General features: G+C 39.3%; 1 protein-coding gene and 1 non-coding gene across 3 annotated transcripts; both read right to left on the reverse strand.

Annotated features, from left to right (window-relative positions):
* Positions 1–1,313: 1,313 nt before the first annotated feature.
* Positions 1,314–20,669, reverse strand: LOC144664719 (KICSTOR subunit 2-like). Of its 2 annotated transcripts, XR_013572841.1 has the most exons (14): positions 20,552–20,669; positions 19,953–20,071; positions 17,779–17,922; positions 15,552–15,715; positions 14,983–15,066; positions 14,273–14,326; positions 12,449–12,587; positions 8,895–9,011; positions 7,889–7,983; positions 7,182–7,344; positions 6,308–6,406; positions 4,411–4,522; positions 2,252–2,750; positions 1,314–1,480 (listed from the first exon to the last, which is right to left on the reverse strand). XR_013572841.1 is itself a non-coding variant. In XM_078525921.1 (13 exons), the coding sequence occupies exons 1-13, from the start codon at positions 20,559–20,561 to the stop codon at positions 2,686–2,688; spliced, it is 1,365 nt and encodes a 454-aa protein (XP_078382047.1). In that variant the 5' UTR covers positions 20,562–20,669; the 3' UTR covers positions 1,314–2,685. The 2 variants fall into 2 exon arrangements, 1 of the variants encoding a protein (XP_078382047.1); XM_078525921.1 differs by having other exon boundaries at positions 1,314–2,750.
* Positions 9,419–9,491, reverse strand: Trnal-uag (transfer RNA leucine (anticodon UAG)). The gene has a single exon. It is a non-coding gene; the product is annotated as a tRNA-Leu (tRNA).
* Positions 20,670–20,720: the final 51 nt, after the last annotated feature.

The raw sequence follows: 20,720 nt of genomic DNA on the forward strand, positions 1-20,720 counted from the left end.
TTTGTAGCTGTTTTTATTGTTGAAAAGTCGCGATGTGTTTTGAGTCCAGCATGGTTGTGCGATCACAAGTATTAGAGCTTTCTTCCAACGACTTTTGAAATAAACCATCGTTTGGTTTGTCCTTCCCATTTATAGAAAAAAAACTTTGTCGCAGTGTTATTCACTCTTCAGCATGGCTCCATTCGTGATTTGGCGAGTTTTCCCGCGCTTTTCACCGGTGCAAGTTTTCCCGCGCTTTTCGCCGGTGCAAGTTTTCCCGCGCTTTTCGCCGGTCCATATTTTCCCGCGCTTTTTACCGGTTACAGGATTTTTTTACATCGTGTTCTGATTGGTGGATGATAGACTCTTCGATTACTTTGGTTAAGTAAATTAAAAAAAAAAATCACGAGAAAACTGCTCTGTTCTAACGCGAAGCTATGGCCAAAAGTAGAAGGTTTATATTTATAGCGTTTGCAGTGCAAGTCGCGATGTACAGGTCAGCAGTTTTGTAATCCTTTTAATCATTGTAAGCGAAAATTTAGCTCAACGCCACTCAACGATACCTTACGCTAAGTCGCCTTGGAAGGCGTTACCTGGCTCGTCACGCAACGCTTCAACAAGAAACGCTGCGTGACCACTCAGGTAACGGCCGTGTGAGAGACGATGCCTCGTTCGCAAGACTTTTTTTGCACAGAAAGTATTTAAATTTAGTCTCATTTTAGCTTCTAAGGTGCGATAAAAATACGAGTAATATTCAAATCAGTAGGACGATAAGTAGTAAACGTTTATTATTTTGATAAAAACAAAACGATTCTTCTTGTAGTAGACGCATGAAAACAATAAATGTGCGTGCCTTATTATAACCAGCAACAAAAATAGTCCAGTTATTGTTTGTGTTTATCAACTGTACTCTGTTTGGCCGGTTAACACCGAACGCCCCCTTCCCACCCTCCCTCTCCCAACTCCAACGACCTTAGAAAAATACCTATTGTTTCCTCGACCGAAGCGGTTAATAAGGTCCCAAACGTCTCTCTCTCGGTTTATTGCTGTCTCATTTAGGGTTGTATCTGATTTACAGCTGTGAGTCTTTCGAAACCTGTATCAATATTTCAACGATAAGTAGTAGATAAAATATGAGCGGGAGATCTGTATGAGCGTTTACAACGGCGAGCCGATAGGCGAGCCATTGTAAACGGCCATACAGATCGGACGCGAATATTTTATTCTACTTGTGAAATGAAAACAATAAATTGAATGGACAGTTTTGTTATGCGGATCAGTCGAGATCTGTATCAAAAGTTAATGAATACTAATTAGCTGAGCAGGAGTCTGTATCAAAAGTTAATTATATTGTTTGATTTGTATTGGGGTTTACAGTTGTGTACATGTGATCTGAATACTGTGCTGGGATTGGTTTGCACCCTCATGAATAGTTAGTGAATTTTACAATTAATATTTGCCAAAGTCGAAGGATTACATATTTACTGTACATACCCGATGGCTCTTATTGCTGCGAAGCCTTAGCGTAGCAGCAGAACTATTTTTGACTGTCCGCGCGGGGCCTGGGCGCTTTATATAGGCGACACACTCGATTTGACTTTTTCACTGGCGATGATTTTGAGTACATGCAGTATGTATGATCAGCGGCATGTAAAATGTGGAAGCTGCGTTTGTCCTTTTCGCTAAAGAGCAAGAAGTTAAATTTTTAAGCACTGCCGCTTGCGCTTCTGTTCAGTACTTTGTAAATGCTTCCCAAGAAACCTCTCTTGACCAAGATGGTCAAGTAAAGTGCCGGAGAAACGGTCTTTTCATCCCTTATGCGCCATCTCTGTTGAATAACGAATTTACGAGGCCTTCTTATAATTCGCTTTCATAATTATCCATTACTAAGTTAATTTAAGGAAAAAAATTACTTTCTGTGCCTTAAGCGCGAAATATGTACAGCAAAAACACTACGAAGATTATTTGCGAAGGCTCCACGAAAACGTTTTCATAATGACCGCGCGCTAGAATGGAACGAGCTTTGAGCTTTTTGACGTCATAAATTGATGTTTCTGATGGCTTTGCGATCGAATTGCACGTGTTATGTTTTTTTACTTGGTTCCTTTTCTCAATGTCACTAGCATTTTCACTCGCTTAGGAAATCATATCTATCTTTCACATCTGAAAATGTGAAAATCCGAAACATTCCTATGACCTTCCGTTCCGTTCCTACTATTATAATTATTATTCTTATAACTCACTTCGCAGCACTTTACTTGCTATCAGCAACTCCTAGTTTAGGTCTTTATCTTTGGGAGGAAACCGAAGGTGATCTCAATTGCCGTTCGCACTAATTGCAATTGATTATCGATTGTAACGTAATTCTCTCATTAATTAGTGATTGTAAAGTAATCGTCACAAATTAAGATTTCGTTTTTAACGAAACACCTATAGCTCCATCACAATTGTTGATATCGGGGATGAATAAACTAAATCATTGTTTAGTGACTTCGTTTTAACCTTTACTTTGTTTAAATCCTTCAACAGAAATAGCCAAAAACTAGACTCGTTTTAACTCCAGGCGGAAATCCGTCAAAGTGCAGGATAGACTCGTTTCCAGTCACTCGCGATTCTTCGATTACATCATGGGAATAACTTGGTTAGTTGGCATGGAAACTGAATGATTGACAGCTTAAACGAATGACGCAGTGGGCAACTTCATCTTTAACTCTTTCCTCCTTGTTTTAACATGGCGAAGATTTTCGTGTTTCTGAGAAGGGTCGCCGTTTCTATGACAAAAACCGCAAAACAAGAATGACATAAGTACATGTCAATACTTCAGCCTTCAAACATGATTTTTGGTACCGGCGGCATGAAAAATTTCGTGGAAACAGAATAACCTGTACCTAAACTAAAGGCTTTAGTTTTCACTAGAGTCGGAGTCGTCATCAGAATGCATTGCGTTACCATCAAGTGAAAATCGTCTAAATAAAATAAATCGTCTATATTTTACGAGGGTAGCACGTAACAGTCTTGCGACTGACAAACCTGTGGCCCTCGGATTCCCGATCGAATTGGAATTTAGAAGTGTTGATTTTTGTGGAGGGAGAAAAACCGGATACGCGGAGAAAACCCTCGGAGCAAAGACGAGAACCAACAACAAACTCAACCCACATATGGCACCGGGCCGGAATCGAACCCGGGTCACATTGGTGGGAGGCCAGAGCGCCATCCCTGCTCCCCCGACGGAGTCGTAAGTAGAGTGTCCGATTTAGCTTCTGATTCCGTCGTTTATGATCCAGTGAAAAAAAGATTGCCAGAGTTGCAAGCAGAAAGGAAGTACGCAAAGGGCCTGAGAGCTAGCATTGTGATTAGTTTGTTCTTCTACTTCTGCTTACGACTCCGTCAATGTAGTTTTCACTGGATCATAAGCGACGGAGTCATAAGCGGAATCGGAAGAAAATGGAAATCTTCTGTTTCTTCGATTTCGTCGAGCTTTTGACTCCATTTACGACTCCGATTACGACTACGGGCCGTCGCTAGTGAAAATCGATAATCGGAGTCGTAAATGGAGTCAAAAGCTCGACGAAATCGAAGAAACAGAAGAATTCCATTTTCTTCCGATTCCGCTTATGACTTCGTCGCTTATGATTCAGTGACAACTAGATTGACGGAGTTGCAAGCAGAAGCAGAAGAACAAATCAATCACAATGCTACCTCTCAGGCCCTTCGAGTACTTCCTTTCTGCTTGCAACTCCGACAATCTAGTTTTCACTGGATCATAAACGACGGAGTCAGAAGCTGAATTGGATACTCTGCTTATTACGACTCAGTTTTGCATTGCGCATCCTTACTGAATTTTACGCATGATTAGCGCGCGCACATAAACAAAATGGCGGCTTTTTCTATACGGTTTGGCCCGCAAGGGAGATAAATCGTCGTTTTGCTGTTAAACGGGCACGGTGACCTATATTTTTTATTACATAATTTTGGTATGCAAATTGTGTTCTTTGAGTCAGACGATTTCTAAAAATATTCATCTGAGGGAAAAATGATTCAGCTGAATACGTGCACAAAACTGTCCCCCACCCACCCCACTCGAGGACGAAATTATGACCGATGAAATAACGCGCGTAATTAGTACCAGAACAGGCACAAATGGGGTAAAATTGGCCCATCATAACTCTTTTGCGAGCACGATGACCTATCTTTTTTATTTTATTTTTCAAAACAGTGCTTTGTAGAGAACATTCATGGAAAGTTTCAAAAAAATCTGTCCTCAACTTTTATTTCTGAGGAATCAACTTATGTAGCTGGCGAAAAATAAGAAAAGGGCGCGCGTGGAAATGACTTTTCCCTTCGGGTGAATTTGCCCGCGATAGTCCCGCTTCCTCAATGAAAATCTGACATTTTTCTTAGAAATGAAGAAGGAAATCATTGGCTACTTACCCGTCAGAAACGTAGTGACGTAGGAATCCTTCTCGGACCTTTTGGTGGTGAAAATAACCACCAGAGTCATTCGTGGATCCACGCGTGTTAAAAAATAGGTGCTCTGGACACGCTGTGAAGTAAAGAAGTAAAGATGAGCACAGTCAAAAAAGCTTCTACTTGTCCGGAAAATTCGAAATTATTTTTCGACTAGAGTGTCGCTAACATTAATCTTTGCGGTTTCTCATATGTAACTATTGCAGACGAAAATTTGAACTTGATTTCTGTTTAGTCCAGTTCTGGCCTTCCGTCTGTCACGCAACGCTATGCTAGCGTCTCATCGCGTGACAGACAAAGGCCCAGAAGAGGAGTATATTTCTGACTAGCGTGACTTGCAGACGAAAATTTGCCCTTGATTTCTGCTTCGTCCAGTTATGGCCCTCCGTCTGTCACGTGACGCTATGCTAGGAGAGAGCGTCTCGTCGCGTGACAGTCAGAGGGCCACAAGAGGACTATATTTCTGTTTGGAGTGAATTGCAAATTTCGTTTCGGTCTTTTCTAGTTTCAACAGTAACACAATTTTCTGCAGCTTTGTAGCATTTCGTTTGTGTTCTTCCGACAATTTAAACCATATGTAGAGGTTAATGCGCCTTTAAGGAAGAATGAAAATGAATAAACTGCACTGGGCCGCGAACAAAATGCTGCTAGCGTAAGGAAGAATCACCATAAAAAGATGCGCATGCGTCAGCTCTTCTAATCAAAGCAGACGGGGAGGCCTGGATCATTTTTGTCCCCATAGCCCTTTTCGTTTCTCTTAGCTGGCGGGTCCTTGGCACGAAAAAAGGACGGGCTTTAGAGAAAGGATTTTGGATTAATACGAATTTTTTTGATTGGCTGTTCAATGAAACAATGAAATCTTGAACAGAAGTCAAAAACGCCATGGCTCTCTCACGCAATATTTAGAAACATCACGACTGCATACATGAAGACCGGAAGTCCTAAAATCCTGTGTCTCGAGAGCCCTTCATTTCTTGTGCCAAGGGCCCGCCGGCTAAGAGAAGCGAAAAGGGCCATGGGGACGAGAATGTACCTTATTACATGAAATTTTCGCGTCACTTTAATTTCGCGAAATTCGCGATTCTAAAAAAATCGCGAAATTAAAGTGACGCGAACAATAAGTGTTGCGGACATAACATGACGCCAGGGCTCAAAATAACGGCCGGTCAACGGACAATGTCCGGCCAAAATGACGATTTGTCCGGACAAAGTTTTGGTTCGGCGGTCGTTTTGACCGGTCACGTACACGGCTTTCAAATAAATAACACACACACACAAATTTATTTGCAGTATTTCTTGAAATTTAACAGTAAAATCATAAAATATCATAGCAGCTTGCAGTCACAAATTTGTAGAATACAAATGAGACGGTAAATACTCACTATTTTGACCGGCCAAAAACGAGACATGACCGAGCAAAAATTGATTTGGCCGGTCAACATGACCGGTCAGTATCCAAAAATTATTTTGAGCCCTGTGACGCGAATATTAAGTGACTCGCATATGTCAGTAATATAAATGGATGTTGTCGTCAGTTGACTCCGGCACTTGTAGACATTGTGAGAACTGCTCTGTTGTTGCTATTGCCGAGATTAAGTCCCCCCTGCGTTTTTGTCAATTTTGACGTCATTGTTCCTTCCATGAAGTCGTTTTATAAAATTCAAAGGCATATCAAAATATATTGCCAAGAAAATGTAAATTGTATCTCACTCAAAAACGCAAAATTAAAGTGATTCAAAATACAAAGTTTTCGCAAAATCGCGAAATTTAAGTGTCGCAAAATATGTTCACCTCAAAATCGCGAAATTAACGTGTCGCGAAAATTTCATGTAATAAGGTATAGTGATCACAACACACTTACGTTATCAAAGAAGAATACAATCTTCTCCATGGAATTCAGTTCATTAACTTTATCGAGAAGAATAGAAACAATATTTGGCCAGTGGTCTACTGGCCGGTCCTGTAAAATAAAACAAACATGTTTGAGTCTAAAGCAAGGCTCGTTCCCAGGGAAAGAAGAAAGAAAACCTAGGGGCAACGGGAACCTAACGTGAGGTTATTGATCGAAACAATTCAGTTCAAACAGAATGTGTTAACGGTACTTGTACTGTACAGACAACTGTATGCGACAGCTCACTAAAAGTTTAAAATCATTTTTAATTTCAACAATTGAGACTCGGGGGACAGGGGGTCTGTACTTCCCGCCTCCCGTACCTTTTACTCCTGGTTCCCCACTTTCCTTAGTGGTATCCGCCTCTTCGTGCTATTTCTATTGCAAAGCTTTGTGAGATTTTTCTCAATTTCTCCCGGTTCCTGCCACCTGGAAAATCCCACTTCCTGTCCTCTCTCCTCCCACCTCCCACACCCCTCCCGCCCCCTATTTCCTGCCACCTGGAAAATCCCACCTCCCATACCCCTCCCGCCCTTTATTTCCCCGGGCTCCCGCCCCCTATTCCCCGGGCTCCCGTCCCCTTTCCCCTTCCACAAATGAAGGTAAAGAAGTGTACTGAGGACTCAGCATAGCTATTTCGGTACATGCAGCAAACAACAATTACATCCCAGGAAAAATTTACCCCAGGGAATAATAATAAAAAAAAACTTACCCCAGGGAATGAAAAGACAGGGGGAAAAACACCCAAGCCAAAAATGTCAATTCTGACATAGCACAGTTCGGCTGTTTCTGCATGCGTCAAACAACAAACAAACCAAACCCCAGGGGCAAATAAACGACTTACCCCAGGGAATGAAAAGACGGCGGGAAAAGCACCCAAGCCGGAGGGTTTTTCTTTGATATCATGGGGTAAATGATATCCATGCCCCTGGTACGGCTCCAGTTGATGGGTATCCAGTAACATGCATACATTGAACGCATCTGAGCGCCGGATAAACGCTGTTATCCTACAAAATACAAAAAAAGAAAGCATTTCTACTACTATGAGCTGAGCTGGTAAAAACCCCTTCCCTCTGTATTAAACACTCTTGTATGCCTTTCCTCACCTAATTCTTGACCGTCACGAATAAGGTGATAGACTGTCCACAGCCTCTCTATTTTTCAACGCAAAAAACTGAAAGAATCGGCGAGCAAAGCGAGCGTGAGCGCGAAGCGTGAGGGAGAGAGAGGGTGGCGGAAGCGAGCGAAAGAAAAATAGAGAAAAAAAAGAGGCCTGTGAACAGTCTAATAAGGTGAGGAAAGTGCCTATTTCTTAAACCAAGCTTGTCTAGCAAGTGCTAGAACACGGATTCTGGCCATTTCCAATTAAAAAGTCTGCAAACCGGCTCTGGTGACGAGATTGAAACATCTGCTAAAACTGCAACTTCCGCGAGCGCAAAAGTCTAGTTTATTCTTGTTCCAGAATCTTTTCAGGAGCCACGTTTCGCGCAACCAACTCGCGCTAAAATACAGAAAGTGTTTTGTTAGTTTTCAGTGTCTTGTGACACTTACCTTCCAACATAATCAATACTGGCCCGTGCAGTCAGTGACTTCATGTCAACTGGCGTGGTCTGTCCACCAAGTATACGGTAAAAGTACAGTGTAAACTAAAAACAAAGGTCAGAACAGAAGATATCATCAATTTTATAAAGAAACATTGACAACCGTTAAAAGCCACCTAGAAAACAAAACGTGAGCCGGCAAAAACAAAAACAAAAAAAACAAAATGAGAATGGAATGACCTGTGTTTATGTGAGAAGGACTCAGAAAAAAATTCTGAGACTGCAGATAGGTATATGAGCCCACGACCTTCCGTACACTAGTCGGACGCTCTAACCACTGAGCTACTGAGAACTCTATTGGTGAGCAGTGGTCATTTGTGGGTGACACAACGACTGCATCATGCAATCACATAATGTCAATGAACACACACAGTACATATATATGTAAAAAAACAGGGACGTATGCAAGTGGTAGAGATTTTGTGAACTGTAATTTTGACATTTTTTTAACATTAACCATGAAAGACTGTTTTCCCCTTGTAAAACATGTTCTGTTCACCATTACAATTATCCGTGAAACAAAACAATTTTGCAAATTTTTAAAGAAATCTGTCAAAAGGATTCGGAGTTACGTTATTTTTGCATAAAGTTAAGGTGGCTCTGAAAATTTCTGACAGAATTTTCTAAAAAATTGTCAGATCGTTTCGTTTGTCCTTTAGACAAAAATATTTGAAAAACAAAAACTTTTACCGTCTAGTTTTAGAGTAATTAGCCTTAAACGGTTAAAAATAAGGTATCTTTGACCACTTTTGTAGTTGCCATGGAAACGAATTTTGACGTGACAGTGACTCCAATTTGTTTATTAATAAAATCTTTACAAGGATGGTCTGAAAGTTAGACCTCAACATTACAGCTGTAGCAGCAATAGAATGCCAAAAACAGGAATATCTAAACTATTACAAGCCAAATTTGTAAAACATATATACTTAACATAAATTAAATTGTATGAAAATCACCTTTGAAACTAGAGCATCCTGCAGTTTGCCAAGCCACTGATACAGAAAAGGTGCTTCAAGATGTTTCTTCGGTGTGCTGCCAAACAGTGACTTCTTCAGTGTAAGCGAGGCTGATAGCTGTAAAACATGAAAAAATAAAGTAAAACATAACAGAAAATAAGCTTAACTCGAAGAGCAATATTAAAGGACACCACACATGATTATACAATAACTGAAAGAATTCCAGCATGCTCATTGGTCAGTAACCTGCAGTAATACAAAGTAAGGTAAGTCTCGGAAAACTTGAGAAATTGTTGTGAATTTTCCAAAAACAGAATCAGTGAGTTGCAAAACGTCAACTGACACATTTGGGATGAAACTTACGATACATTCGTCGGCTTTAAATGCAAAATCTACGATCCTACGAGCTGTCACATGCCCATGTAATTTTGCACTGATTTTTCATCTTATTCACTGGTAAATTTTCTGTTGAAATATAGCATGATAAATTTTGCATTAACTGAAAAACTCGGAAAAAAATTCCGAGTTCCAGATGGGATTTGAACCCACGACCCTCCGTGTTCTAGGACGGATGCTCTACCACTGAGCTACTGGGACTCTGTGGAGAGCAAATCCATCAAATCTTCAAATCCCATCTGGAACTCGGAATTTTTTTCCGAGTTTTTCAGTTAATGCAAAATTTCTCATGCTATATTTCTACATAAAGACTCACTTGAGCGGCGAAATTTTCTGTTATTGACTTTATAAAATGAAACGGCCACATTTTTCATAGTTTACAATCTTATAGACCATAGAAATGATGCCAAAAATTTGCAGTGAAACGTTCCACTTGAGTTTTGAACATTTTATGACGACATTTCCATGGCTTTTAAGAGTGTAGACCATGGAAAAATGTGCTCGATTTGTTAAATACATGCATCTTATCCAGAAGCAACCTGTGATGAATGTGATAGTATTTGCATGGCTTTAATCAATGATCACCTAATGGTTAGTGTACTGGACTCAGGATTGAGTGGTTTGGGTTTGAGGCCTGGCCAGGGCCACTGTGTTGTGTTCTTGGACAAAACACTTTACTCTCATAGTGCCTCACTCCTAGCCTGTTCCAGGCGTTCGGTTAGTTGAACAGGCTACCTCACTCCACCCAGGTGTATAAATGGGTACCGACGAATTTAATGCTGGGGGGGTAACCCTGCGATGGACTAGCATCCCATGCAGGGTGAGTAGAAATACTCCTAGCTGCTTAATGCTAGAGATAAGCTTTGGCAAGTATGGGTCACTTGGCTCGAAGCTTTACCTTAGCTTTGCCTTACGCATTGTGCAATAACTGAGAGAATTCTCACATGTTCATTGGTTGAGAGTTATAGCCAAAAGTCGAAAAAATGACATACCACCCTGTAATGCAACATTAATTTTGGGATGAATCTTGCTGCACATTTGTTGGTTTTAAATGCAAAAACTGCAATCCTGTGAGCTTTCACATGCACACTTGATTTAGCACTGATTTTTCATATATGATTTTTCAACCTTATAGACTAAAGAAATGATGCCATTTAATACCCAAAATTTGCAGAAAACCGTGAACCACTTTATGATGCCGTTTCTATGGCCTTTAAAAGTGTAGACCATGGGAAAATGTGGTTGATTTGTTAAATACATGCATCTAATCCAGAAGCAACCTTGAGTGTGATAAGAATTTGCATAGCTTTAGCCAATGATCACCTAATGGTTAGTGTACTAGACTCTTAGCCTCTCTATGGGTATTTCCGAAGAAATCGAAGACGCGAAGATCATCGCGGAAAAAAGGAAGATCTCAAGATTGAAGCGAAGATCTGGAATTGAACGCTCATATATAAAACTGTCAAAACTCATAAACATTACAGAAAATACCTGTAATTTCTGAATTTTGACATTTGACCATTTCACGAAAAAAGCGAACAAACATAAAACGAAGATCTACTAAAAACACACACAAAGATTTGCAAAAAAATTGCAAAGAAAACGAAGACCATGGGTACCCATAGAGAGGCTCAGACTCTGGCCTGAGTGGTTTCGGTTCGAGCCCAGGCCTGGGTCACTGCCTTGTGTTCTTGGACAAAACACTTCCCTTTTAAAAATGGACCTGTAACCGGGTGGTTGATTCATTAAGAAATAAAAACGTTACTCTGGTTAAAAATTTGTTGTAAAAATGTTCGTAAAATATCCGCAATGTCCCAACGTTTCAGCTTAAACTAAAGCCTTCATCAGGGGAAAGTGATAAGTGAATAACTTATGAAGGCTTTAGTTTAAGCGGAAACGTTGGGACATTGCGGATATTTTACGAACATTTTTACAACAAATTTTTAACCAGAGTAACGTTTTTATTTCTTAATAAAACAGTTCCCTGTTATAGTGCCTCTCTCCACCCAGGGGTATAAATGGGTACTGGGGTGGGGGGGACCTTGTAATGGACTAGCATCCGATATAGAAGGGGGGAGTAGAAATACTTCAAGTTGCTTCATGCTATGGAAACCTGGAAAAGCTCTGGCCAGAAGAGCCACTAGGCATGAAGGCAGAATTCACCTTTACCTAATAGACAATTCTTTCTTAATGCTGGTTCTCATATAATCGTCCCGACCGTTTCTATCGCCTCAGTCACTTCAAAAAGTTTTTCTGCAATCAGGACAATTATATGAGAACATTACACAGGCGATCGCTAACGTCTGCGGTGATTGGAGCGATCACGATTGCTTGGATTGCCTGTGTTCTATTCTTCTAGCTTCTCTTTCCCTTCTTCGCCGTAAAACTGTAATAACTGAGAAGATAGGAGACCATGAGCATTGTCCTTTTATTGAAGGCTGCCATTGTGTTGGATCTAAGGCTAAAATGATTGTTTTTCGTAGGTAATCGCTTATACCAGGCGATCGGGATGATCATATGAAAACCCCTGATCGCTTTCAATCGCTTTGATCTCCTACAGTCATCTCAGTATTTGCAAACAATCGATGCGATAGAAACAATTTGGGTGATTATGAGAACCAACCTTTAGCAATCATTATTGCTTTATTCTCGTAACTATTATAAATTTGAGCTACCTTATTACTGTATAGGCAATTAACGCGTCATGAAATTAACGTGAAATTCAAACATTCGCGTTACTTTAAGTCGCGTTAATTTTTGTTAACGTTAATTTCCGCACCGTTAATTAAGTGGAGCGTTGATTTCCATGACGTTAATTTCCATTATTTTGGTCCCAATTTCTCGTTACAGTCCAGACTTTCTTGACTCCAAGAAAAAAGCATTATTACATCTGCCACTATCATTGATACTGCGAAGAACGCTCAAAGTGGGAAAAGTACTTTTTCGTTCAAGATTGTACGCCTACAAGTGTTGAAATAAACTTGTTCCTGTTGTGTATGTCGCGTTAATTTCCTTCATTTTGAAAGTTGCCCCCTCTTTCGCGTTAATTTCCTTTATTGGGAAGTAAGTTTTCCTTCAATTTGCGTTAATTTCAAATACCTTAATTAAAACAAGCGTTAATTTTCTATAATAAGGTAATAAATTTGAAAATCACAAACCTCCACTGGTGGTAAGAATTGACACCATGAGGACAGTTTAACGTGGCTTTCATGAAGATGAAGAAGAGCTGGAAGGAACTTCCAGTCGGCCATGTCACACTGTGCTTTCAACAAATTACACAAAATATCCACTTCAAAGCTACAAGACAAAATAACAAAAGTTGTTTCACTTTAAATTTGAGTACATACATCAGTTTTGGATTTTAGTTGATTCATGATTGACATTATTAATAATTATTTTGTTTTAGTTATCTGGTAATAAGGGGTGGACCATTTGATTTTTGATGGGGGGGGGGGGGGGGGTTTGCAGGATTTTTAGGCTGCTAGATATTTTTTTTTTATTCTTCCAGCCCTGCAGGATTTTTTTTTTAATCTTCAGGTTCTTGCACGATATTTTTTTTAATGGAAATTTGGAACACAAATTTTGAAGTTAACTTGACCATCACCAGCCACTCATAATTGACATAATTCACCCTATTAAAAACCACTTAACACGCAATGCCTTTTAAAGTTTACATCTTTTTTCAAAGCAGTAAAAAGTTTCATCTTTATTCAATGTACAAAGAAATGCATCTCCACTAGCCTGGGGCTAGCGGATTTTACTGTCAGGCTAGTGGATGTTATGCATCACTTACCCACTGGGCAAGCGAACGTTTTTTCCTGCTAATTACGTAACGCTACTCAGAAAAGCCTCCAGACTTGCATGTAATGGTTCCAACTTCTTGGGCATCCAGGATTCTAACAAGGGGGTTCAAAAAATGGGCCACCGAAGGCGGACCCTTCTAGGGGGGTACGGGGGCATGCTCCCCCGGGAAATTTTGAAATTGAAGTCCTCGGAAATGCGGTTTCCAGCTTTTTGAGGGATGATTGTGGACGGTTTACATTTTTTTAAACAAGGACTACGTTTAAGACTTTACAGTACAAGATCAACTGACTCTTAGAAAATGAAACTGAAATCACTGTAATATATTTGTCTTCGCCATCTCTCAAAAATTGGATCAACGAGTAACATTCTATGAGGTTGTTGTTCGGCAAATTTCTGAACTATAGCATCGTAATCGACAGGCTTTTCGTAATGGCTACTCATTAAAGCCAGGCCCGAGAGTCTCGGTTGTCATCGTCGTTCGAAGGTGGCCCTTGACTAGTTTTAGAGTGCTGTTTGAGCACTCGTTGTCTGCTAATGTTACTGGAATTGTACATGCAATTCGCAACAACAGGTGGATGTTCGGAAAGATGTTTTGAATCTGAATGCATGAACATCTTTGAATCATAATGCCCTTCTGGATCAGAGGGTTCACATTAATAGGAAATCTAATTGGTAAATCACGCGTCACGCGCTTGCAAAATACCAAATCACGCATTAAAATATGCGATGCCCAGTGTGACTCACAGCTACTTCAGGGGCCGTCATGCGTCACGCAAAAATCCTTTGCCACGCCCTGATTACGGCTGCTCGACATTTTTTTCCTTCTTAACAATTCTGCATGATATTTTTTTAAAACCAGAAGCACATGCTCGATATTTTTTTTGGGATTTGCACAACCCCCCCATCAAAAATCTAATGGTCCACCCCTAATTTATTATGTTACGTCATACGCACTTTATGCATATGTTGTGGTTTAAAATTGGTTTCAAATTTTTCAAACCAGTTTCATTTTTTATTTTTCATTGTCTCAACAAATACAATTGGCTTTGCACCGACACCAGATTATTATTACGTGATCTGATTACCGGTACTTTAAAATAACACAAGTAAGAGAAGTATGGAGTTAACCATTTAATAAAAAGAGTGTTGCACTAAACAAATTTGCAAAAGGTACTGACCTGAAGCTTGACTTTAGTGAATCCAAAATTGGGTGATGAAAGCCTTTGTTATGCCTGCAAAATGATGATAAACAAGGTAATCACCAGAACGAAATTGAGAACATTAAGCTTTATTACACTCCCTCTCACACCTGGAGACGTTCGTTAGAAGCAGAGATCAAGTCCATGGGCAAGAGTTGGTACCAGCTAGAGAGGAATGCACAGGACAGGAGGCTATGGCAAGAGACTGTTGATGGCCTATGCTCCTGAGAAGGAGTGAAAGGCTACTACACACTAGCTCCCATGTTTCAAATCAATGTGACATTAGTTGAAAACTTCTGTAGATTTAAAGCTGATTTTCAGTCCGTACTGCGCAGACTCAGGGTTTGTTTTCATTTTTGTTTTGAATTCGTTGAAACGTTACACTTCGGTGATAGCGTACATGAAGTTTTTTAGTTCGCCATTACGGATCATTTCGTTCAAGAATTCACGATGAGCTTAAACGTCCGTTTGAAATACCGTCGAGCTTCTTTTACTCGTTATAATTATTGTTTTGCAACGATATCTGGCGTTAATAATGAAGAAAAAGGTAAGTTTTGTCCCAGAATTTTTATTTTTGCTAGTAAACATTCTTCTGTTTGTGAGACTCACAAACATTGCAGGCGGAGATTGCGCAGTACGGACTGGAAATCATCTGTAAATACAACAGATTAGTATGTAAATGAGCTTACCGTCGACAGATCTCATCAATCATATTCGACAAGTCTGAATAATTCACATTTGACGAGGATCCCATAATTGCCATGGCTTCATAGCTAATAAATTATTGAGTCAAGGAAAACAGTTTGATAAAAGACATGATTAATCTTTAGTTAGCATCTTAATGTAACAAATGAAAGGTTTGGTCCAAAAAGGGCATTTGGCTGAAATTGCCAATTAAAAAAAACTTTAAATTTCGCACAAAATTTTTTCATGCGTGTTAAACATTGTCTTTTATTTTTCTCACTGTGTTTTCCTTCATTTTTGAGATATAACCTTTAAGTATGCAAAAACTTGGTTTTCCTGGCGGTGTCTTTAGGAGTTTTTTGATGAACAAAAGAAAAAAGAAACCCTTTGTTTCTCAGAAAAATGAAACCAGCAAAGCTCAACTTATTTCAACTTCTTTTTTGGAAAATCGGAGTTATTTTGGCAATGTTCAATTTTGGCCAGTTATCGCTACCGCCCCTTTTCCACTGCACCTTTTATATAATTCTGAAGGGTTAATAACTCTTGGCCATGTGCAGAACTCGGAAAAAGATACAAGTCAATTAACTCCTGTCTAGCTTGTGAAAATTGGCATAGATGTCTGCACAGTTCAGCCAACAAACTTCCTTCAAGTGGGTAGCCTGTGGACGATGAGCTGTGAGTGGTTTCTTCTATTCTCTTTAACTCAGTAATCAGAGTTCTGAAGCTGTCTCTTACAGACTGTGAACAAAATAACAGATTTGCCCTTTGGTTAAGTAAATATAAGGCCTCTCTCTTTTTTTTTCTCTGTTTATTGTCGGATGCGTTTCCTAATTTTGGGTCGATGAAGGAATGATCGAAGGATTTTTTTGGGTTTGAAATTTTCGATTCTGAGATTTTTTTGGGTTGAAAAATTTGGCAAGTATTTTTTTGGGTGACTTGATTTTAATAGGGGATTTTTTGGGTATTAAAAACGAATTAAAGTGCCTTGGTGCGGCATTGGCATATTTATGGTATGATGAATAAACAAACACGAACGTTCAAATTTTTATGATTTTCTTTGTGTTATATTATTGCCCCTCCTGGCAATTTAGGGGTAATTCGACAAGACATTTCTTGGGGGTTATTTTTGGTCCAGGGATTTTTTTGGGTAATGTCGGAAGACTTAGGGATTTTTTTGGGTCCTGATTTTTGCCTCCATTCGATCATCCCCGTCATTTACAAGCCGGAGTACCCCCCCCCCCCCCTGGGGGGCAATTTACTGGAATAGGAGGCCTGGTTCCCAAACATCATTGCTGTGAAGGCTGGAAACAACGAAACGTGGTTACAAAATCAACATGGTGGCAATGGAGGAAGAAGATAAACCACCAAATGAATGCTTCTTTGCGATCTGTCAGCATCCATTAATTTTTTTTTTTTGAAAATGCCAAAATATGGGTCAGTCGGAGGACAGTATACAAAGGAAAAAAGGGGATGGCCAAATGAGCAAAAAAGGAAAAAAACCCACAGCCATACTACATTGTTGGGAGATTCTATGACATACAAAATGGTCTTGACAATGTAACTGTTGGTGCCAACATATGGTGCCAAATGCTTACAGATGGCTACTTATCTATGAATAAGTCAGTCCCTTCGTTGATAGTTATTACCAAGCATCATAGCCACACAGTGCATGTAGGAATGTGTAATGACAAAATATAACAATCTACATGCAATACATGCTGGAAAGGGAAACATGAAGAATCTCCCTACATGTACATCCATGTTACAGGGGAAACTCCTTTTTGTAATACGTAGATAAAAAAATGGGCACAAAGGAAACCAGTGAGAATCATTAGTGTCAGTCTGAAGTAGCAGGGCTCAAAATAACGGCCGGTCAATGGACAATGTCCGGCCAAAATGACGATTTGTCCAGACAAAATTTTGGTTTGGCGGCCATTTTGACCGGTCACGTACACAGCTTTCAAATAAATAACACACAAAAAACAATTTTATTTGCAGTATTTCTTGAAATTTTGCAGTAAAATAATAAAATGTCATAGCAGCTTGCAGTCACAAATTTGTAGAATAAAGATGACACGGTCATGCTCTGCGGATTTGTTAGCGGTTTGCTTAATAAATAAAACAGGAAACATCCACGTCTGTAAATAAGCTAAACAGATAATAAAATGACACTTTTAGCGATCAAAACATTTAAGCTTATACTCTTTAACAACGAGTGTTTTAGCTTATGAAGCGAAATTTTTGGCAGAATAGGCTATTGCAATACTTCAAAGTAAATACTCAATATTTTGACCGATCAAAAACGAGACACGACCTAGCAAAAATTGATTTGGCCGGTCAACATGACCGGTCAGTATCCAAAAATTATTTTTAGCCCTGAGTAGACGTGAATTTCTCTTTAAAAGCCACTCAAACATGAATGTAAAGAGTAGGGCACAGTGTACCTGGTGTTGAGGTCTGGTCTTTGCGTGTTGTAATGTACAGCTATTAATAACACAGTAACTCTACAAATCAAAGAATACTTGTAAAATTCATTTACTATTCATGAGGGTACAAACCAATCCCAGCACAGTATTTAGATCACAATACAAATCAAACAATAGAATTAACTATTGATACAAAATCCTGCTCAGCTAATTAGTATTCATTAACATTTGATACACATCGTATCTTATCATATCGTAACACTATACAAGATGGTGCTCATTCAAAGATTATTTCATGATAGAAATCACACAGTTCAAGTTCACAGAATAACAAATAAAAAATGTTGATAGTATAGTTATACATGTAATACATACATCTTTTCTGAAGAACTTCTTAGCAATGAAAGGTAGAGAGAAGTAAGTCTTTTCTGCCAAAGCCAGATGCGAGAGAGTAACGAGTAGTGATGACCATGGTGTACTAGATACCAGCGGTAATCTTTTGGTTTCTTTCTCTTTCTCCTGCATGTAGAACAACAATAGCTCGCTTCATTCAATTTCCCGGGCAGGGGGGGGGGGGGCACTTCCTATAAATTGGCTAATGGGGATGTGCTGCTGGATGGGGTCGCATTTTCACGACTGGACTGACTATAATGGGGTCGCCTTTTCGAGCATTTTTTATAGAGTGACTAGAATGGGGTCACACTTTTCCAGGATTTATCAAGTATAGTTTAACAAAATAATTCAACCTTACACAATGGAAGATTAAAACCAAAAAAAAAATTGCAGGAAGGGCATTCCACCAAGCTCAAAACAGTGTAAACCTATGGGGCTAATTATACAGTTTTCTCACTTCATTTATACCATGCCATAGAAAATACAGCCAATCAGAATACAGGAAAGCCGTTGTATATTCGACGGTATTCAACCCAACCTTCCCATAGTGCGCTGCGACTGTATTCTCGACGAAATTTAGTAAGCGTATTTTCTATGGCATGGTATAAAATAGTTACACAACACTTTCTCGTGGTATACTATGGAATATCCCACTTGTCACTTGTATTTTCTTGGCATACACACTCGCCTAAAGGCTCGTGTGTATACCGAGAAAATACAAGTGACTCGTGGGATATTCCATAGTATACCACTCGAAACCGTTGCATAACTAGTATATATATATATACAGTTGATTACCTATATATGCCAATTTTGTTGGGACATCGGAAATTGTCTGTAAATTTATAGAGAGGTGGCCGTATTGTAGAGGTGTCTATATGGAGAGGTTGGTCTGTATAAAAAATGATAATGTGCATTTCCAGAAAATACCCATATCTACTCCATGCATACTGTACGTATGATATGGAAGGTCTCAATAGCGAAGTATATAATTTTTTTTTTTTAAATTGTAATACTTTAAGCTAATGCATGGACTCCTTTTTGTACTTTTGTTGTTGTTGTTGTTGTTTTTTTTTTTAATCATGTAAAAGAAAAATAACATTGTATAATCTCCAATAGTGTTATAATTGTAAGTAATGTACATGTTTTTTAAGTGTATCAATAAAGTGTGTTGTCAAAGAAAAGAGGGGGTGGGGGTCTTAAAAGCCACAATTTTCAAAAGGAAAGTATGGAGCTTTACTGGAATAATTTTCAAGAGGGGTGGGGGGATTCAAACCAAAAAGCCTTTCGTGGGAGGGGTATGGATATTTTCTGGCCATCGAACAACACAATCCCAGCCCTGAACTGTAACAAGACAATTTGTTGAACATAAACAGTTTATCTTTGATGCCGGCATCCTTAAAAGCTATTTTAGCTGCATCATGTTTACCTGTGGTTGGTTAATTAATTAATTGTTCCAAGTTACTTCGTTCCCTCCTTTGGTCAGATAGTTCCACATAATAGTCACTTCGTTCCAGCGTCAGCAAAGTATCGTTCGTTATCTTGTTGATTTAAAAACAAGGTATATTCATGTGTTACACTGTTGTTTTGGCTCATGGATTAAAGAACGAGGTATATATTCATGTGAAGCACGCTTGTTTCGGCTCAGAACGGATGATGGACGAAGTGATTATTTGGTGGAATGAAGTAACTATTTCGTGGAACGATCTGACCATAAAATGGAACGAGGTGACTTGGAACAAAGTGACTTAATTTGGAATGAAGTGACCGGATACCAAATGCTGTTACTAATTATTAGTAATAGCATTAATAATTGGCAGAAATTTTATAAAGCCATAAAAGCCTTAGAAACAGAAAGAAAGATGTAAATAAATTACAGAAGGCTTTCGACACACATCTACACACAAATGTCTCCAAAGAAAAAAATGCCCTGTGGATTGACCGTGTTCGATCCAATATACACCTATAAGTTGCCACGTATCCAGCGTGGTGACCAGATGGTGTAGTGGATATCACGCCTGACTAGTACAGGGAGACACGGGTTCGAATCCTGCTCGGGGCATGTAATTTTTCTTTCATTTCAGAGACGTGTGTCGAAAGCCTTCTGTAATTTATTTACATCTTTCTTTCTGCATTAATAATTTTAGATAACTAACCACTTGGTCTTTTGCCTTGTCAAAAGCAAACTGGCTGAGAGCATGAAAAAATGTCTCAAGCAAGGCTTGTTCTCGGGAGATGGGTGGAATGCTTGGTGAAGGACTGGCACTTCTTTTCTCTGCAATTAATAAACAAGTTATTCATTGATAACAGCATAATTTTTCTAAATATCATGGGAGCCTCCACCGCCTTTACCAATGCATTTCTTTTGACTTGGAAGTAACTAATAACAACTGAAAATCAAGCCACCTCCCCCCTTCATTGTTGACGTGGAAGTCAAAATTTATCTGCTAAAAAGATCAAAGTGTCGACATGATACCCCCCACCCCCTCAGAAAAAAAAATTCCTCATCGGATAAAAGCCAACTTTTCCCGTTTTCCCTTCAGAAACATTAGAAAAAGCAAAGAATGCCAACAAAGCTACCCCCTCAGAAATGACTTTCAAAACTCCACCAGAAAAACTCGTAAACGGGTGGGGGGTGGGGAGGGATATAAAATGGAATGGCACAAAACAAGTCGATAAATATAGGTCTGGGCAAACCTGAAAACTGTTTCAGACAAGACCCTGCTTTACGTAGTTTAGCCATTGTAGTACATACCTGATTCCATTTAGATGATTTTAAAATACTTTACGGCATTCTAAGAAAATAAATAGCATCCATTTTGTAGCGTAAAATTTTCACAACTGAAGCTGACTTCCGCCGTCGTGTCCGCCATGTTTGTTTGGGAAATGTAACCAAGCCTTATCAAAATCCCAGTCCTTTCGCA

The sequence above is a fragment of the Oculina patagonica genome, chromosome 9, assembly GCF_052425735.1.
Source record: "Oculina patagonica isolate OP01 chromosome 9, crgOcupat, whole genome shotgun sequence".
In the NCBI taxonomy this organism is placed as follows: domain Eukaryota; kingdom Metazoa; phylum Cnidaria; class Anthozoa; order Scleractinia; family Oculinidae; genus Oculina; species Oculina patagonica.

Bases quoted from the DNA above. Each gene is read 5' to 3' on its own strand.
- LOC144664719 (XM_078525921.1), bottom strand. The intron at 15,716-17,778 runs GTATGTATTACA...TTTTGTTCACAG, and splicing joins AGAAGTTCTTCAGAAAAGAT to TCTGTAAGAGACAGCTTCAG. The intron at 4,523-6,307 runs GTAAGTGTGTTG...TTTACTTCACAG, and splicing joins TTGTATTCTTCTTTGATAAC to CGTGTCCAGAGCACCTATTT.